Source organism: Lissotriton helveticus, chromosome 9, assembly GCF_964261635.1.
Source record: "Lissotriton helveticus chromosome 9, aLisHel1.1, whole genome shotgun sequence".
In the NCBI taxonomy this organism is placed as follows: Eukaryota; Metazoa; Chordata; class Amphibia; order Caudata; family Salamandridae; genus Lissotriton; species Lissotriton helveticus.
The window spans coordinates 128,989,232-129,006,912 of record NC_136070.1 but is presented as its reverse complement, the minus strand read 5'-3'; the positions used below and the strand labels follow the sequence as shown (position 1 = coordinate 129,006,912).

The 17,681-nt window shown below is 48.9% G+C and overlaps 1 protein-coding gene across 1 annotated transcript in view; it reads right to left on the bottom strand.

Moving 5' to 3' along the window:
- Nucleotides 1-17,681, bottom strand: part of NUSAP1 (nucleolar and spindle associated protein 1) — a 345,737-nt gene that overhangs the window by 228,455 nt on the left and 99,601 nt on the right. The window contains exon 8 of the mRNA XM_078659621.1: nt 2,495-2,590. Within this exon, the coding sequence (XP_078515747.1) occupies nt 2,495-2,590 (96 nt within the window). The remainder of the gene's footprint in view (nt 1-2,494; nt 2,591-17,681) is intronic.

Sequence of the window (17,681 nt, the reverse complement as noted above, 5' to 3'; positions counted from 1 at the left end):
GATCTTACAGGTCTTTGCCTCATGCTTGGGATATAGGCAATAAATGCAGTCCTTGTGTAAGTCATCCACATGGACCCTCTTCTTCTCACATGTTCTACAGGGTCTGAACAAGGCCTTCTTGTCAGACATCTTGAAGCTCTGAAGAAAAAACTGAGTCAAGACTCAGGGAGACTCCCTTCCACACGACGTGCGGTGAAAATCTGAGGAGAGCTGGCTCTGCAGGGAAGGTTCTAGAGGGTGCTGTGAGCTGATTGGCTGGAGCAAAGACTTTGGGTCTTTTAGCATAAGGAGGTAGATAGGCTACTATAATATAGGCCTCAGGCCTTTTTTCTAGGGCCTACTACTGCAAAGTGCTTTTGGCACTGCTTTTTTATTTACCGTGGGACTCCCGCCTCGACGACGGGGAATGATTCAGGCATGTGAATCTATGAAAGATACCCCAATACTGGATAACATAGTTGCCATAAGGGGCCTACTTCTTTCATCTATTATGGAGACCTTCAGCCCTTCTTCATGGATTATAGCAATGCCCCCTCCGATTTTGATCGGGCGGTCAAGCCTTAGGATTTTATACCCTGCGGGGATCCCTAGAGTGATAGTAGGGATGGTGTGTGGTTTTAGCCAACTTTCAGTTAAGAAGCATATATCAGGTTTGACTGTGTTAATCAGATCCCAAAGTTCAGAGTGGTGCTTTGGTAAGGAACGGATGTTCAGGAGAAAACATTTCAGACCCTTTGATTCTGGAGTCTCCCCCATATTGTATCCACTTGATGTGCCGGTGTGAGAGGCCTGAAGCCTACAGTGAATGCATGAGAAAGGGCCTTCTGGGCATGGCCAGGAGCCACGGGCACAACCTCAAGTGGCTTTAGTTGGAAACTTATTAGAGTTTGGGCTGAATACCTGATGCGGCAATCCCTCACAGCGGCCATATTGGATCGGTCAGAGTCCATAGCCCCTAGCCCCGTCCGGTCGCAGACGGGCTACTCTTCGGCGTGTCTTCGGCTCCGCTGCGCGTTCAGGAGGAGGCGAGGGCTAAATAGCCCACGAAAAGCAAGCACTAGAGCGCTAACCGCTCCAGCGACCAACAGGAAGTGCCTGGCTCTCCCTGACCCGCCCTCCGCACAAAGGTACTAGCTGCCTCGTCGGACCGGGGTGGGCAGGAGTGGAAATCGAGCCCAGGTTTCCCCAACTTCCCACGGTACTGTCCTGCCCCTAGTAAATCAGGTAAAAGGAACAAGGATTCGCGAGATATTTACTGGCGCAGAGGGCCTTGTAATTCTAATATTTTAAAATTCTTACATCAATTTTAAAATTATCAGCAGTCAGCAGTGATTAAAAGTAGCTTTTGTGTGATCTGAGCACCGCGTTAAACACAGCGCGAAGCGCGATTCAGGCACCTCTGGCGAGCAAGCGGCTCGGGACGACTCTGCCACAGTCACCCTACCGCAGCTCGCAGATGACAAGGCTCAGCCTAAATAGCCCAGAAAAAGCAAGCACAAGAGCGCTAACCGCTCCAGCGACCAACAGGAAGTACCTGGCTCTCCCTGACCCGCCCTCCGCACAAAGGTACTAGCTACCTCGTCGGACCGGGGCGGGCAGGAGTGGAAATCGAGCCCAGGTTTCCCCAACTTCCCACGGTACTGTCCTCCCGCTAGTAAATCAGGTAAAAGGAACAAGGAAGCGCGAGATATTTACTGGCGCAGAGGGCCTTGTATTTCTAATATTTTAAAATTCTTACATCAATTTTAAAATTAGCAGCAGTCAGCAGTGATTAAAAGTAGCTTTTGTGTAATCTGAGCACAGCGTTAAACACAGCGCGAAGCGCGATTCAGGCACCTCTGGCGAGCAAGCGGCTCAGGACGACTCTGCCACAGTCACCCTACCGCCTTAGGAGAATCTGGGATGAATTCCTAGGAATTCACTTTTTGCTGGACCAAATTTTAAGGCAGTGAAACTCTGATATAGTATGGCAGAAGAAATCGTAAAATTAGTGAAACGTAGTAGAAAATCCAAATCCGAACAGAAGATAAAAAAAGAGCTGTTAAAGACTTATTTTCACACAATATATGGAGGAGATCAGAGGTCTCCTGGAGGTGTTGGGTGCAGCATGCTTCAAATTGATTGGGTAAGGTTAGAATATTCTAAGGCTAATAGGTTACTTAAGGGACAGTTTTTCAGGTCTTATTAAAGGAACATTTTTCTTTGAAGGTTAAGGAAAGATTCACACGTAAATCTATGAAAGACCCAATGCTGGAGAGCAAGAAAATTAGAGAAAAAAAATAACAAAACATGTCAATTCACTTAAAAAAGATTATTGTAGGGGAAGTGGTAATCTGTAATTTCCAGAAACTACGTACAAGACCACTATCACTGGAAAAACTTGGGAGGATTTCCAAACATCCATCAGTCTTTCCTTATTATAGCTACTACAGACAAGCATCGGATTGCAAATATCATGAGAAAATCAAAAACATTTACGCTTGAGCATGCTTACTTGGGGTTATGGCTTCCAATTGAGAATCTGCAGGTCTCGACAGATGCCTCTCATAACGTGGAACATTTTTACTAGGGGACGATTTTACCGAGTTACCTAATTAAGATAAGAAAACAGTGCTTAAATACTCATTTGAAGTTAATCTCTATTTACCTTGATATTTATACATTTTACAAGATACCAGAGTTTAATGCATCTACAAATCGTTGAAAAGAAAAAGTTATTTACTTGCAAAGTAAAATGACTTGTATTCCAAGTTCGTATCGTAGATATTTTCACTATAGTCATAAATGTCACAATTGCCACCAGGGTGCAGGGGTTATGGAACACTATTTTTAATATATTACATTTTTAAAGAGTACCTTTATCATTCTATGTTGTTTCTAACCACACGAAGGTCAAATTAAGTAAATGTTCCAGAATTTTTTAAGAGTTTACTACTCCTAACAATAGCTTTCCAGAGAGCGATCCTTCCCTAATGTGACATCTTCATGTTATTGACCACTCTGTGAACTTGGAACAATCCTCAGCCAGAAAACTAATGTTACAGCGAAACAACTTTTCCTTCTCAAGCCAAAATGTTTGCCTGGATTCTTTACCTTAAACCTGAAAACAAAGCAGTGCCCTAAAGAAGTGGTGGGAAACAGTCATGGAAAAAAGCAAACAGATTCCTTAGAGATCAATCCAGCCAAATACATTTGGCATCCAAAAACCAAATTGCAATGAGCACTCATAGTAGGCAAAGACCCTAAAGTAGCTGCCTCGCAAGTGTCTAAAATTGGAACTTTCAGAAAAAAGAGAAGCAATAGAGGTCTTGACTTGTCAATTAAGCCTTAGGAGGGCGGAATCAATCTGCATTAGCAAAGCCTAAATGAACGTGTTTTAATATCCAGCTAGAGATGGGTTTCTCAGTTACCGGTTTACCAGCACTAACCTAGGCCTAGAAGACCAATATCTGCCTATTTATTATGAATGATTTTGCCCTTTTCAAAGTTACTATTTCAATGAAATCCCGCTGGAAACAGGCATCTATCCTCCCTCTTTTAAAAATCCGAACCTGGATATTGACAATTTGAACAACTATCGACCCATTGCCAGGCTGCCACTACCGGCCAAAATTATAGAGGGAATAATGAACTCTCAATTAAGTTCATATCTGGCTGCTGCCCAGGCTCTGGACCCATCTCAGCATGGATTCAGGGCGGGGCACAGCACGGAGTCGGCTTTAATCAAATCGGTAGAAGACATCAGAAAAGTGATGGACGCTGGAGGAAGAGCCGCGCTGATTCTTTTGGACTTGTCTGCGGCCTTTGATACGGTCCACCATGAGATATTGGTGGACCGGTTAAGGGCTGCGGGGATTCAGGGCAAGGCACTTGAGATCTTGGAAGCCTTCCTTTCCATTAGAACTCAGGTGGTGACATTGGATTACCAAGAATCCAGCCCGTTCATACTTCCCTGCAGGGTGCCCCAGGGCTCTTCATTGAGCCCAACGCTTTTTAACATTTATGTTTCCACCCTAGCACCCGTGATCAGAGCTTTTGGTTTTAATTTAACTTCCTACGCTGACGACACACAGATTGTGGTGTCGCTGCTACCAGGAGGTGAGGAAAGCACGGCCAGCAGATTTAAAGACTGCATGCTTGCAGTCAGTGATTGGATGGCAGGGAACTGCCTAAAACTGAACTCGGCCAAGACCGAGGTTCTCCTTTTTGGGGCTAAAGAGAACTTCTGGTCCCCGAGATGGTGGCCGGAAGAACTGGGCACCCTTCCCATACCTGCTGCCAAGGTTAAGAACCTCGGGGTCCTAATGGATGAAGAATTGTCCTTTAGGCCTCAAGTAAATGCACTCTCCTCAGCTACGTTTTTTGTTCTTAAGACCCTTCGCAAGATCTTGCCCTTTCTTCCAGACGAGTACAGGAAAACTGCAGTATCTGGACTGATCCTGTCTCGGCTGGATTACTGCAACGGACTACTGCTTAATGCTCAACAGGGGCTCCTAAATAAATTACAAACGCTACAAAACGCAGCAGCTCGCTTGATTACGGGCATTCCCAAATTCGCTTCGGTCGCCCACGAGCTGGTGAAACTACACTGGCTGCCTGTGCGCAAGGGGATTGCATTTAAAGCACTATGTCTAGTCTTTAAAGCTCTGAAAGGGCTGGGTCCACAGTGCATGACCCAGTACTTTCAGTGGTACAAACCTGTAAGATCACTGAGATCAACCAATCAGGGGCTGATAGTGATTCCAAGAATCAAGAAAGCCCGCTGGGGAGGCAGAAGCTTCTCCTTGGGAGCAGCGAAAGCCTGGAACGCCTTGCCAGCAGACATTAGACAGATACCAGACCTGATGTCCTTTCTGAAGGTCTTGAAAACATGGTTATTTACGCAATAAGCTGGCTAGCTTTGGAGTGGTCAATTAGCGCCAGGACACCATCTGGTAACAGTGCGCTTTATAAATGTTGAAAATAAATAAATAAATAAATAAATGAGGGTGTGGCTTGGGAGCCTAAAATGGCAGTCGCATGAGCCTGTAGCTTCGTGCCAGCCCGCAAATTATCCGGATGGTCCAAAGGTAGCCGGGACCTGGGTGCTAGTCTGGGGTAGCCTCGGTGGCCAGAGGGTGCCCGAAGGAGATTCTGGGCTTCCCGCTGCCCGGGGGAACGAGTGCGGTGAGATTCGCTGGTGACGGCCCAGACGGAGCGCCTCCAAGATGGCGGAATAATCCCTGGGAGTCACAGTAGAGTTCAAGATGGCCCGTGGCTGCTAGGCTGACTGGCCAACTGTGGTACGAGCAGAGACCTGGGAGCCTGCCCGGGTTCTCGGCAACGAAAACGAGTGGGGCTCTCGAGACAGAGGAGCCCACACATGAGACGCTCAGAGGGCTGCGAGACTCAGCAAGACGCGGTAAGGAGTCGGGTGGCCTCTCGGTGCCCAAATCGGAACAGGGGGAACGGAACACCAAAACTAAAAGAGATGGGAGCAACCCTCGTGAAGATTGCTGATCCCGCTGGGCTGGAGTGAGTGGGGGCCCCCACGCACTCAGAACGTCGCCTAGGCTTTGGAGCAGACTATCAGGAGAAGAGGCTGGGCCACGTGTGAGCAATGGTTGAAGCGTGAGGCTGGGCCCGATGAGACAGCTGCGCAGAGGGGGAACCTTGAGCGAAGAAAGCGCCTGCGGGTGCTTGGCCAGGCCAAGGAAAGTACCTGGTAACCGCGGAGAACCCTGGAGGCGGCCTCGGCCTGAACCCCTGTGTAGTGAGGCAAATGGTCCACAGTCATTGGTGGCAAAAACGGTGGGGGAGGGGGTCCTAAACCCCATAAAGCACGAGGCGAACGGAGTGCCTACTTAGCAGGAACCGCAGGAGTGGAGCTGGAACCAGGATTGGCCTGAGGGGAGTCACTGTGGATACAGCCAGTGACAGAGGCTACCCTGGACTAGGTGTTGATTCAGAGAGCCTAAAGCCCCATGAGAGGAGCAGTAACGCTAACCTGGGAATTTGTGGTGGTTATATGTTGGACTCTGAGCAGACTACTGGCGCTGGGTGATAACACTGCTGGGGACGAACTTGGAGTGCATCTCTGTGCTGGAGAGTGAACCCAGACAAAAGTCCCTAACGTATCTCTGCCCAGATAGCAGTGCTTGTATCCCTTCTAGCACAATGGGCAAACCAAGAGAGAGATAAGCGGGGGCCACCCAGGAGCAAGAAGAAATTCCACAGGAAAAAACACAGAAGGACGATCAGGTGCAGCAACAATTGGCCAAAATACTGGAGGCCATTGCTGATACAAAGTCCACCCTGAATCAAGATATCAGCACAGTGTCAATAGGGTTCGGCCTCTTCAGAAATGAACACAAGATGCTGGCCGAGAGGGTGAAACTGACGGAATCCAACATTGCAGATCTCGAGCTGGCGCAACAGTCCTTGGCATCGCGGGTAGGAGACCTTACAGATAGAGTCTGCATGCTGGAGCAGACGGCTTAAGAAATTCGAAATTCTTTATTCGGCTGATTTTAGATGATTATTTTAAAGTTTCAAAACTTCACACTTAGAATATTTTTCGAGTCAAACCAATCAATGTTATCCTATGGCAGGAAAGTGAGTCATATGTTTTCAGGTGAGTACTCGACTGGTGAAGTTAAGGTTCTGGGCATAGACTTAGGGGTCTCCCAGGGTCAGGTAGGTACACCCTCAGCGGCACAGGGGCAGCCGGATGCAGAGGTATTTAGGCCCAATGTTATCCAATGAGAGGCAGGGGGCCTTCGGTTGGTGGCTGCTGGCTAGCAGGCCACACGGCTGTGGGAGCTAGGCTCCTGGTCACTTGCTCAGGGCAAATGGGGAAGTAGAATAGGGTACAGGTTGCACTGCCAGGGGCACTCGGGCGGCTGGGTGCAGGGTGCTTTTGAGCCGCCGGGCGCTCAATGTTATTCAATGGAGATCTTGAAAAGGGAACAAAGGCTGCAGGCTGGGGTTGGGGGATCTTCTGGTGCAACCAACACTTCGAGGTTAAGTTGGGATCTTGGAGGATAGGTAGGCACCCAGGAGTTTGGCACAGGGGGCCGTGGGGCGCCGGGGTGTCTTGAGGTCGGGAAATCCTACCCCCTGCTGGTCTCGGTCGAAGGGGTCCTTTGTACTGAGGCTGCAGGCGTCGTCGAGGAGTGTCCTTGGGCACTGGATTCCAGGACAGAATCGCCGGGGGGACGTCATCAGGGTCTCGATTCATTCCGGCACAGGCCAGGCTTGGAGGGTGCAGAGTGTGCAGGGTTCGTGGCTCCGGGCTGATGCCAGGGCTTGTTACTTGCCTTGAGCAGTACCACTGCTCGAGGGAGACCCATGTAGACAGAGTCACAAGGCAGTCAGGTCCTCCGGGGTTTTTGAGGTTGCTGACTGTAGCGGCGGGACTAGGAAAAGGCAGGAGTCGTGTTTTTGTGAGTCCGGTATTTATTCGTTCATACAAAGAATCGGTACAGGTCTTTCTGGTAGATACTCTGCGGGGAGATCGGCTCCGCTCTCCTCGGGTCTTTCTGAGTATTCCCTCCTCCTTCCTCTGAGCGGGGCTCCTCCTTCTTCGGGATCCCGGAGGCTCCGTGCTGTCCACCCTCGCCGACACCGAAAAGGGGAAACAGAAGAGAGGCGGGTATCAGTATTACAATTAATTGCTTTCACAGATGCACAGGGAAGGGGCCGTGGAGGAATCACCCAGTGCTACCACCCCCGTCAGGGACACACACTTAATAACCTAAGGAGGGAAGTGGAGGTGAGGGTAACCCGGGTTTGTATCAGGGTTCTTAACCCAAACTAAGTGAGGCGCCTTGCTCTCCGTTTACACCAACCCAGGAAGCGGTCACGCACCTCTGTGAGCCGTACCCCTCCTGGCGTACGGCTGGGCGGATCGTGGTGTTGGCCTCCGGGCGGGTCCTTCTGCTCCGCTGCTCTCCACTCCGCTCCCGTCGTCTCAGGGATGTCTTCTGTATTCCCGGCAGTCCGTTGTCTTCTCTGGTCCTGGGTCGGGGTTTCCTCCTCCTCCGCTAGGCTCACTTCGCTGATCCACAGTACGCTGTCGAGCCACGCCTTCCTCCCGTCGCCTCGTCCTCCACTTCTCCGCTCGTCCTCGCTGCTTCCCGCCACTCCGCTCTCCTTCTCACTGACCACTCCTCCGGTGTAATAACACACCTGGGGCTGTTCGGCGACGTCTTTTATCCCAGGATCCGGCTCCACCTCCAGCATACCTTCGGTCCAGTTAAAGGGCCAGTCATCTTCGTCGTCGCAACTGTATCTCTCGGGTCCAGACCACGTTGCTGAATGCGGGGGCTGTGGAGAGAGGAGGGGGGGGGCACACAAGGTCATTTCGCGCCCTAGAGCGGGGCGCGCATGGGGGTCCTGGTTACACTGACCAATGGAGATGCCAAGGTTTAACAGGAGCAGGTTCGAAGCAGTTGGTGTCTTCCTCTTTTTAGCAGCTGCACAGCAGGTCTTCGTGTTCCTTGATCTTCTTTCTTGGTTCGTAATCTGGATCTGTCGAAAAAGGTTCAGGGTGCCCCTAAATACTGAATTTAGGGGAGTTACAGGTAGGGCAAGGGCAGGGACCAATGGGTCCCTGTCCTGGGGTAGGTACACCCGCTAGCCTGCTCCTCTCCTGTGAGAGGGGGGCAGGAGTCTAGCTGTGATTGGGCAGGGCTTCCCATCTTGAAAATTGCCGGGGCACAGGGTCGTGGTTCACCTCGCCTCTCCCACCGGAGGGGTGGGGATGGCACAGGCTGGCACACGCCCCTTTCAGACGTAGGATTTCCTGCCAGTCTTCCCGCCAGAGTGGGGTCAGAACTGGTGGGGGGCCAGTTGCTGAGCACAGCAAGTGGTCTGGAGAAGCTCACAAAGGTGGAATGCCTTTGAAGCTTCCTCTACCCATCCTGGGGGAGGAGGCTTGGCACCTCGTCCCAGGATGTGCATTGTTGCAGGCCCAGGAGAGAGGGAGCTCTCCACCCAGGGGTCCAGCAACAGGTCTGCTGTGTGGCAGCGTAGGCAGCCTCTCAGACAAGACGTGGATTGTAGGTTTAGGTTTCAGAGGGCATCTCTAAGATTCCATCTGTATTGCTTTTTACATTAAATCACACACTGGCATCAGTGAGTGTTTAATGTGCTGAGAAGTTTTATATCAAACTTGTCAGCCTTCAGTGTACATAAACAAAGTGGAATCCACTCAGGTGATAGTGATCCCTAAGGTGATGGGGAACACACAATGTTGTTTAAATGCCCCTCACACACCAACAGGCCCCTTGGTGTCATGCTTCATCATCGGGGCCTTCGCACCCCTCTACGGGATGCGGCGTGCTACGACTCGCGAATACGCAGGAGCACTTGACGTGAACTATGTGTGGGGGTGTGTGTTTTTAACAAGGATGTGAGTGAGGTGAGGTGAAAAAAGTGGGTGGTTAAAAAATACCTGGCACGTGGGAAGAAAAAAACTTTATTAAATCCCCGGCTGGTATTATTAAAATTTAAAGTGCAGGGCGTGGTTATAAAAAGATACGTATTAGGGTATCAAACCACTGTATTAAAAGTCAACATGTTTCGGAGGTCAGAGCCCCCTTCTTCAGGACAAGGGTGTATGCACTTACCCTCCCCTTACTCACATGTAAAATGTAAAAGTGAAAAATAAAATTACCACAATGTGTAATGTTCCTCACAATGTTATATGTAAGTGAGTGTAGTTGCGCCCAGTTGGCGTAAGAACTTAAAGTTCACAACTAGAGGACTTCATGAGCCTTTAACGTATATTGGGGAATCCTTTCCTAATCAGAAACGGTTACAGCAACAACAAATCGCCTGCCATCCCTCAACGCGGCTCCGATGAAGAGGGATGGCCGCAACTACACTCACTTACATATAACATTGTGAGGAACATTACACATTGTGGTAATTTTATTTTTCACTTTTACATTTTACATGTGAGTAAGGGGAGGGTAAGTGCATACACCCTTGTCCTGAAGAAGGGGGCTCTGACCTCCGAAACATGTTGACTTTTAATACAGTGGTTTGATACCCTAATACGTATCTTTTTATAACCACGCCCTGCGCTTTAAATTTTAATAATACCAGCCGGGGATTTAATAAAGTTTTTTTCTTCCCACGTGCCAGGTATTTTTTAACCACCCACTTTTTTCACCTCACCTCACTCACATCCTTGTTAAAAACACACACCCCCACACATAGTTCACGTCAAGTGCTCCTGCGTATTCGCGAGTCGTAGCACGCCGCATCCCGTAGAGGGGTGCGAAGGCCCCGATGATGAAGCATGACACCAAGGGGCCTGTTGGTGTGTGAGGGGCATTTAAACAACATTGTGTGTTCCCCATCACCTTAGGGATCACTATCACCTGAGTGGATTCCACTTTGTTTATGTATATGACTCGGGAGACTGAATCCACTGACTCTCTCTCTCCCCCCTCCTGTTAGTAGTTATTCAGCCTTCAGTGTAGCCATTATGGTGCTGTGGAGTTCGTAATGACAACCTCCCAGCACCATATACTCTTAATGGCAGCACTGCACTTACAGTGTCCAGGAATGGACCTGGGTACTGTAGGGGCACAGGGCTCATGCACCTGTGCCCATACCACTGGCAAAGGGCATCCAGCTAGAGGGGTGGCTGATGTATGCCAGGGCAGTGGGTTTGTGGGCATGGCACACAGGGATGTGTGCCATGTCGACTCTTTGTTTAGTTCTGCACCAGGACACACAGTCAGCCTGCAAAGGCAGTGTGTTTGTGTCAGGGTACAGGGCCCCTAAGGGTGGCACAATAAGTGCTGCAGCCCCTAGGGATCTTCTCTTGTCACAATGCCCTGGGCACCTAGGGTATCATTTACTAGGGGGTTGACATATGGCCAGAGATGCCAATTGGGTTTAGGCTTTAGTACAGTTTATAGGGAAGGAACACAGGCCTTTGGTTCCTGATTGGCAGGGACCCAGGGCACACCAAGGAAAAGTGCATCAGGCAAAAAGTCGGGGGTACTGCAACAGAAACTCACTTTCTCACAGCAGTCGATTGGGGCACAGTGAGAAATCCAGCAGGAAATCCTGGATGTGGAGGGAAAATTACGCCAGTTAAATAACGCTCAGGGAATTGATCCCACCTCCTTAATAAGATTGCAAGAAAAGTGCACGAGCTACAATGAAGTACTTGGAAGGCTGCAGTGCCACAATTAGAAGGAGTACCTTTACATGGTACAGAGGGAGGAGGGGACGGCTGGTCGGCTCCTGGCATGGTTAATTAAACCAGGGACCTGTGGGTCACCGATTAAACAACTGCGGATAAAGACAGGTGTCCGAATTTATAACCCAGGTGAAATTAATGGTTCATTCCAAGATTACTACGAGAGGTTGTACACTGCTCCGGCAGCGGTTCACCCATCACTATCCCCTGCCACTTCGGACTGTAGACCGTCAGATACAGGAAGAGCTGGGGGGCCCAGTGAATCTTGCAAGAAATCAATGCGCCCACTACGGCCATGGCACCTGGTAAAACGCAGAGACCAGACGGCCTCCCAGCGAAATTCTATACAAGATTTGCTGCCAGTCTAGCACCGCAACTAGCGATCCTATATGCAGGGTCATTTGAGCACTGTGAGCTTCCCAAAACGTGCTTGTGATTCCCCACCCTAAATCTAAGGAGATCGGTGCCAAGGTGGTGGATTCAAGGCCCCTCTCCATGCTCAACTTAGATTTCAAAATCCATAGTAAGGTTCTGGTGTGCAGGCTACTCCCTCACATGAAATCCCTAAGCAAAACGGTTTAATCCCCTCCCGTAGCACCTCCTATAATCTCCATAGACTTTACTCTATCCTCTACCGCATGGAAGCGCCATCCAAACAGCAGGCGGCAGTGTTGTCAAGATTAAGATGGGCAAAACAATTACCAACCAATATAAGATTTCTCAGGAACTCGACAGGGTTGCCCTCTCTTCTTCTCTCCTCCCCCCCCCCTCCGCTTGCCTTAAGGAGTGCCTGGCAGTTCGGACTGGACTGGTCCCATTGGGTGCAGGGTCAAGACTGATTGCGTATGGCTGGGTCCAAACTGGAATGACATGGTGAGCAAAAAAAACTTTGGATTTAGGCACAGATCCCGGTACTGGGGTGAATGTATGACATCGTTCTGCATTCTGTCCATCAATTGTTCTTTAGCAATTGAGCCACTTGCTGAGAGGGTTTGATTGGGAGGTGAGGGGATGGGTCTCAGTATGGGTGAGCGAGTACATCTCATTTCCCTTTACGCAGACGACCTGCTGAAATGCTTGAAATGCCTTGACAGCATTTTTGACTGCCTAAGGAGGAGGACATTGATATACAACAGTCGCTAAATGATTCAGAATGATAATGTTCAGCAAGGCCCTAGGAAGCGTGTTGGCGTTTGATATAATCTGCAGCGCAAGGTCTCAACTTCATTACCTTAGCAACTAACATATGTAGATTGTCAGTATTTCAGCGCTAACAACATTAAAGATCTTACTGTTTTGGTATAAGACTATCATGCGCAGGCCCATATCGATTGTTTTCCAAATTAATTATTGCTATGAAAAAACATACTCAGAATTCTTCCTTGAAATGGAGGCCTAAATGGTGTACATTTGAGATGTCAGTACCTCCTCACTGTGGTCGCCTTAGGCCATTTGGCAGAATTCACCGCCGAATCGATAAGCTAGGTAAAGGCCTTTTCTCCAATCTTTAGTATTGCTAAAGCTTGAGACCCATCTTCATTTAGCAACTTCTGTAGATATGGAAAAATGTCACTACATAATTACGGTCGTATTTCACAATTTGCTGTATCTGGTGGCACTGTGCACTAATGTATCCAACCGAGAAATCGGTTTGATCTCACAGTCAAAGCTCAAATCCCACCAGGTCCACTCAACTTTAAATCGTTCCACTAGATTGAGTAAAAATAAATGCTTTTTATTCAGCATCAAAAAGCCACAAAGGGAGAACGTCTGCTTTAAAAATACATGTGTTCATTTACATTGGAAGCTTTTACCACCAAGGCATGTTGGCACCCTATGTTGTGAAAGGCAAATGTGCTTGGCTTGTGTACTTATATCATCTGGATTAATAAAGTCATCCTTTTCAAGGGGCCCAAAGGGCATCTGAACATTTTAGATCGATAATATCTTGGTGGTGATTCTGTTAATCAGCCTCCTCAACATACCCATCTGAGACATCCAACCATTATCATTGTGACCTTTATTTCTGCTGTAATACGACGCTCTTTCTGAGCACAACATGTAGGTGTAGGACGGTGATGCTCAAGTAAATATATCTGTGTGCAGAGCCCTTGAATTTTGGGGAGACATCTTGCTCAAGGGTCACTCTGTAACAACCTTCAGTTGCTGGCGCTCTAAAAGTGCACTGGTCTTATTTGGCAATTGTGTAGGACGGTGGTGGGCAAATGTGGTGATTATATAGGGGACAGATGGCAGCAAACCCACAGGGAGGATATGCAAGAGACTATGCTTATCCATAGCTATTGTCTGGTGAAGAAAACAAAGCAAAAGTGATACGACATTGATGAGACATCCTCAACCCTTCTTCCTGGCTCTCTTCCACTTCATGATCTGGCATTAAAACAGCTTGTTCTATTACCAGCTCTTGCGGGTTAGAGACAGTTCCAGGAGTGAAATCACCATTGGTAAATTGGAAAAACCAAGGCTACCTTAGAGCCAGTCAGTATTAGAATGTCAGTTGCTCAGCTGAAAAATGGCACTACTCAAGCTTCTGATAAACCACAAAGAAAAAGCTTGATGTTGCTGACTTGCTCCTTCAACCAAACACTCGGTTTACAAAGTTTGTATGTGTTAATGTAGGTTTTCCCTTAATTTTTAGATGCACAAGTGAAGGCTTAGTCACTGTGGAAGTATCAATCAGTCTGTTGTATAAAGACAGATGGCACAGGAGAATGTGTGTACACAAAGGGAGAGAAAGAGAACAAAGCCTGGTCATGTCCTACTCACCTATAAATAATATCTCTACAAGTAGTCAAGTCACTAATCTTTAGTCTATAGAAAGCTGTACCTGAATAAAAAATAAAAAAAAAAGATGTTGGCGATATGTCTCACCCACAACTAATGGTGGCATGCTTCGTCATAGGCATTATTTCACAACATAGTAGGTGAGTACCACCATAGGAGTTCTTAGATCAATATTGGATAATTGCAGGGATCCAATTTAAAGAAAAAATATCTTGAGATATACCCGGTGGATCTACCTTTGTTATGGGTACCTTAGATATGATTAAATAGTACAGCTTTTCAGGGTATAGGATGAGAAATAATGCCTCGTCCACCCGTGTAACTAAGCTAACATGTTTTGTTTGTTCAGAAAACCCATTTGGGTCTCCGGCATTTGCCAGGGCCACTAAAATCCCTGCCTAACAACACATGCATTCCACGCAGTCATATGAGGCCTCATACTCTCACCTCTCTGGATCTCTTCTATAAGAGATGAATTTCTAAGGAAAATAGTTAAAACACAGGGAAAGAGAAGTGAAGAACAAGTTACTTACCTTCGGTAACGCTTTTTCTGGTAGATACAATATCTGCCTGTGGATTCCTCACCTTGTGAATATCCCCTTGCGTCAGCAACATTCGGAAATTCTTTTTGTAGCCTCGCGCCGACGTGGACTCGGACGTCATAGAGACACGACATCGCTCTCGACTCAGGTGACGTCACCGACGCCTACAATAGGCCCACGCCGGCGTGATGACATCAGTTCCGCCCTTTTTTCCGTGCCATCGAGGCACACGGACGGACCAATGACAGTAGATATATACAAAGTATACACAGTACACAATAGTCAAGGCAAAACACACAGTGTAAAGCAAATGCAGGAAAGCAATTGAAACATTTCCCTGACAACAAAATATATATACATTACATTACAGAAACTCTGGTATAGAAGAGTGGACAACGGGGAGGCGGGTGGGTCAGTGAGGAATCCACAGGCAGATATTGTATCTACCAGAAAAAGCGTTACCGAAGGTAAGTAACTTGTTCTTCTGATAGATACATCTGCCGTGAGGATTCCTCACCTTGTGAATAGAGTCCCACAGCAGTCCCCACTCCCGGAGGAGGGTGTCCACTCTTCTAAACCAGGAAATCCTGAAGGACAGAGCGCGCAAAGTGGCCATCCCTCCTCACTTCGGAATCCAAGCAGTAATGCTTCGCGAAAGTGTGGAGGGAAGACCAAGTTGCCGCTCTACAAATATCCTCTACAGGAACACCTCTAGCCAAGGCTGAGGTCGAAGACTTAGCCCTTGTAGAGTGAGCCCTTATACCCTCTGGTGGTTCCTTACCGGCCAAAGAGTAGCAGATCTTAATGCAGAGGACGATCCATCTCGACAAGGTTCTTTTATGGACCGCTCTTCCTTTCTTGCAGCCAGCAAACCCAATGAAGAGCTGGTCATCCAAACGAAAGTCTTTAGATCTGTCCAAGTAAAAAGACACCGCCCTTTTGGGGTCCAGACGGTGCAGTCTCTCTTCCTCCTTAGAAGGGTGAGGGGGAGGATAGAAGGTAGGGAGGGTAATGGACTGTCCTAGATGGAAGGGAGTCACCACCTTAGGCAGAAAAGCAGCCCTGGTCCTAAGAACCATTCGATCAGCATGAATGGTCAAGAAAGGGGGCTTGAGACTAAGAGCTTGAAGCTCACTTACCCTCCTTGCCGAGGTTATTGCAACGAGGAAGACTGTTTTAAGAGTAAGAAGCCTCATGGGACATTTGTGAAGAGGCTCAAAGGGAGCACCCATCAGAAAGGTCAAGACAAGATTTAAGTCCCACTGAGGCACAATAAAAGGAGTAGGAGGGAACGTATTTGTGAGACCCTTCAAAAATCTTAAAACCACAGGAGACTTAAAAAGAGATGGCTGATCAGGCAAGCAGAGAAAAGCCGACAGCGCAGAAAGATAGCCCTTCACTGTGGCAACCGCAAGTCCCTGTTGCGCCAGAGAAAGGGCAAACTGGAGAACATCAGACAAATGGGCTCTCAAAGGATCAATAGACTTTTCCCTACACCACGTGACAAATTTCGACCATCTATAAGAATAGATAGACTTAGTGGAGTCACGCCTGGCAGACAAGATGACATCCACAACGTCAGGCGGGAGGGAAAAGGAATTCAGGTTGCCCCGTTCAATCTCCAGGCATGAAAGTGTAATGTCTGGAGGTGGGGGTGTAAAACCTGCCCCTCCATCTGAGAGAGGAGGTCTGCCCTGAGAGGGAGACGGAGCGGCGGGTGAGAGGAGAGGTGGAGAAGATCTGTATACCACACCCTTCTTGGCCAGTCCGGGGCGACCAATATGACTTGGGCCCGGTCTTGGCGAATTTTCCTCAGAACCCGAGGAATCAAAGGTATGGGAGGAAACGCGTAAAGGAGTTGATTTCCCCAACTCAACTGAAACGCGTCCCCCAAGGCTCCTTGCATCGGAAACTGGAGACTGCAGAACGACAGGCAGTGAGCATTCTCGCGAGTGGCGAACAGGTCCACCCGAGGAGTTAATTAATTAATTAATTAATTAATTATGTGCTTATATAGCGCTGGAATCACTCCCGAAGGGGTACCTCCGCGCTTCGACCGCTGCGAAACCCTTCCTGGCTTCCCTGAGAGATGGTCCCTTAATGGGTATCTCCAGGGTGAGACCAGGCATCCCCGGCGGTCTGGTGGGGCCGTTAGTGAAGATGAGGCAAGCTAGTGCCCAGAGTTGCCGAGTGTGATCGCTGATCAGAGTGGGCACCGAGGCGAGAGAATTATCGAGTCCGCTGACCCTGGTCCAGAAACCTGCCGCGTCGGGAATCGAACCCTGGTCCCGGGCCGTCCTCTGCTCTCGGGTCTGCCGCCTCTAACCAGTGAGCCACACTACTCCACGTCCCCCACATCCGAAAGATGTCGTGAACCACCTCCGGGTGAAGCCTCCACTCGTGGTCGGCAGAGAACCGTCGACTGAGACTGTCTGCACAAACGTTCAGAACCCCGGCCAGATGATTTGCCATCAGACAAATCTGATGGTCCTGAACCCAGGACCAGAGACGCAGAGCCTCTCTGCAGAGACACTGACACCCCACCCCTCCCTGTTTGTTGATGTACCACATCGCGGTCGTGTTGTCCGTCAGGACCTGGATCGAACGACCGCGAAGGGAAGGGAGGAAGGCCTTGAGCGCCAAACGTATCGCCCGCAATTCTAGAAGGTTGATGTGAAGCAACCTTTCCTCTGGAGACCAAAGACCCTTGACCTCCAGATACCCCAGATGAGCACCCCACCCTAGAGTGGATGCATCCGTTATCACTGTGGCCACCGGGGGAGGCAACTGAAAAGGCTTCCCCTGAGACAGGTTGCCTTCTACGCCCCACCAAGACAGATCCGCCGCAGCTTCTCTGGAGATCCTCACTGACTCCCTGAGATCTCCGTTGTGCTGATACCACTGCCTGCGGAGGCACCACTGGAGCGCCCTCATGTGCCAGCGTGCATGGTTGACCAACAGAATGCAAGAAGCCATCAGACCGAGCAGGCGAAGGACCTTCAGGACTGGAACGACCGCTCCATTGAAAAACAAAGGAATCATCTCCTGTATGTCGCAAATCCTTTGAGGGGGAGGAATGCACGACATACAGTTGTGTCCAGTACAGCACCTATGAACAGGTTGCGCTGGGA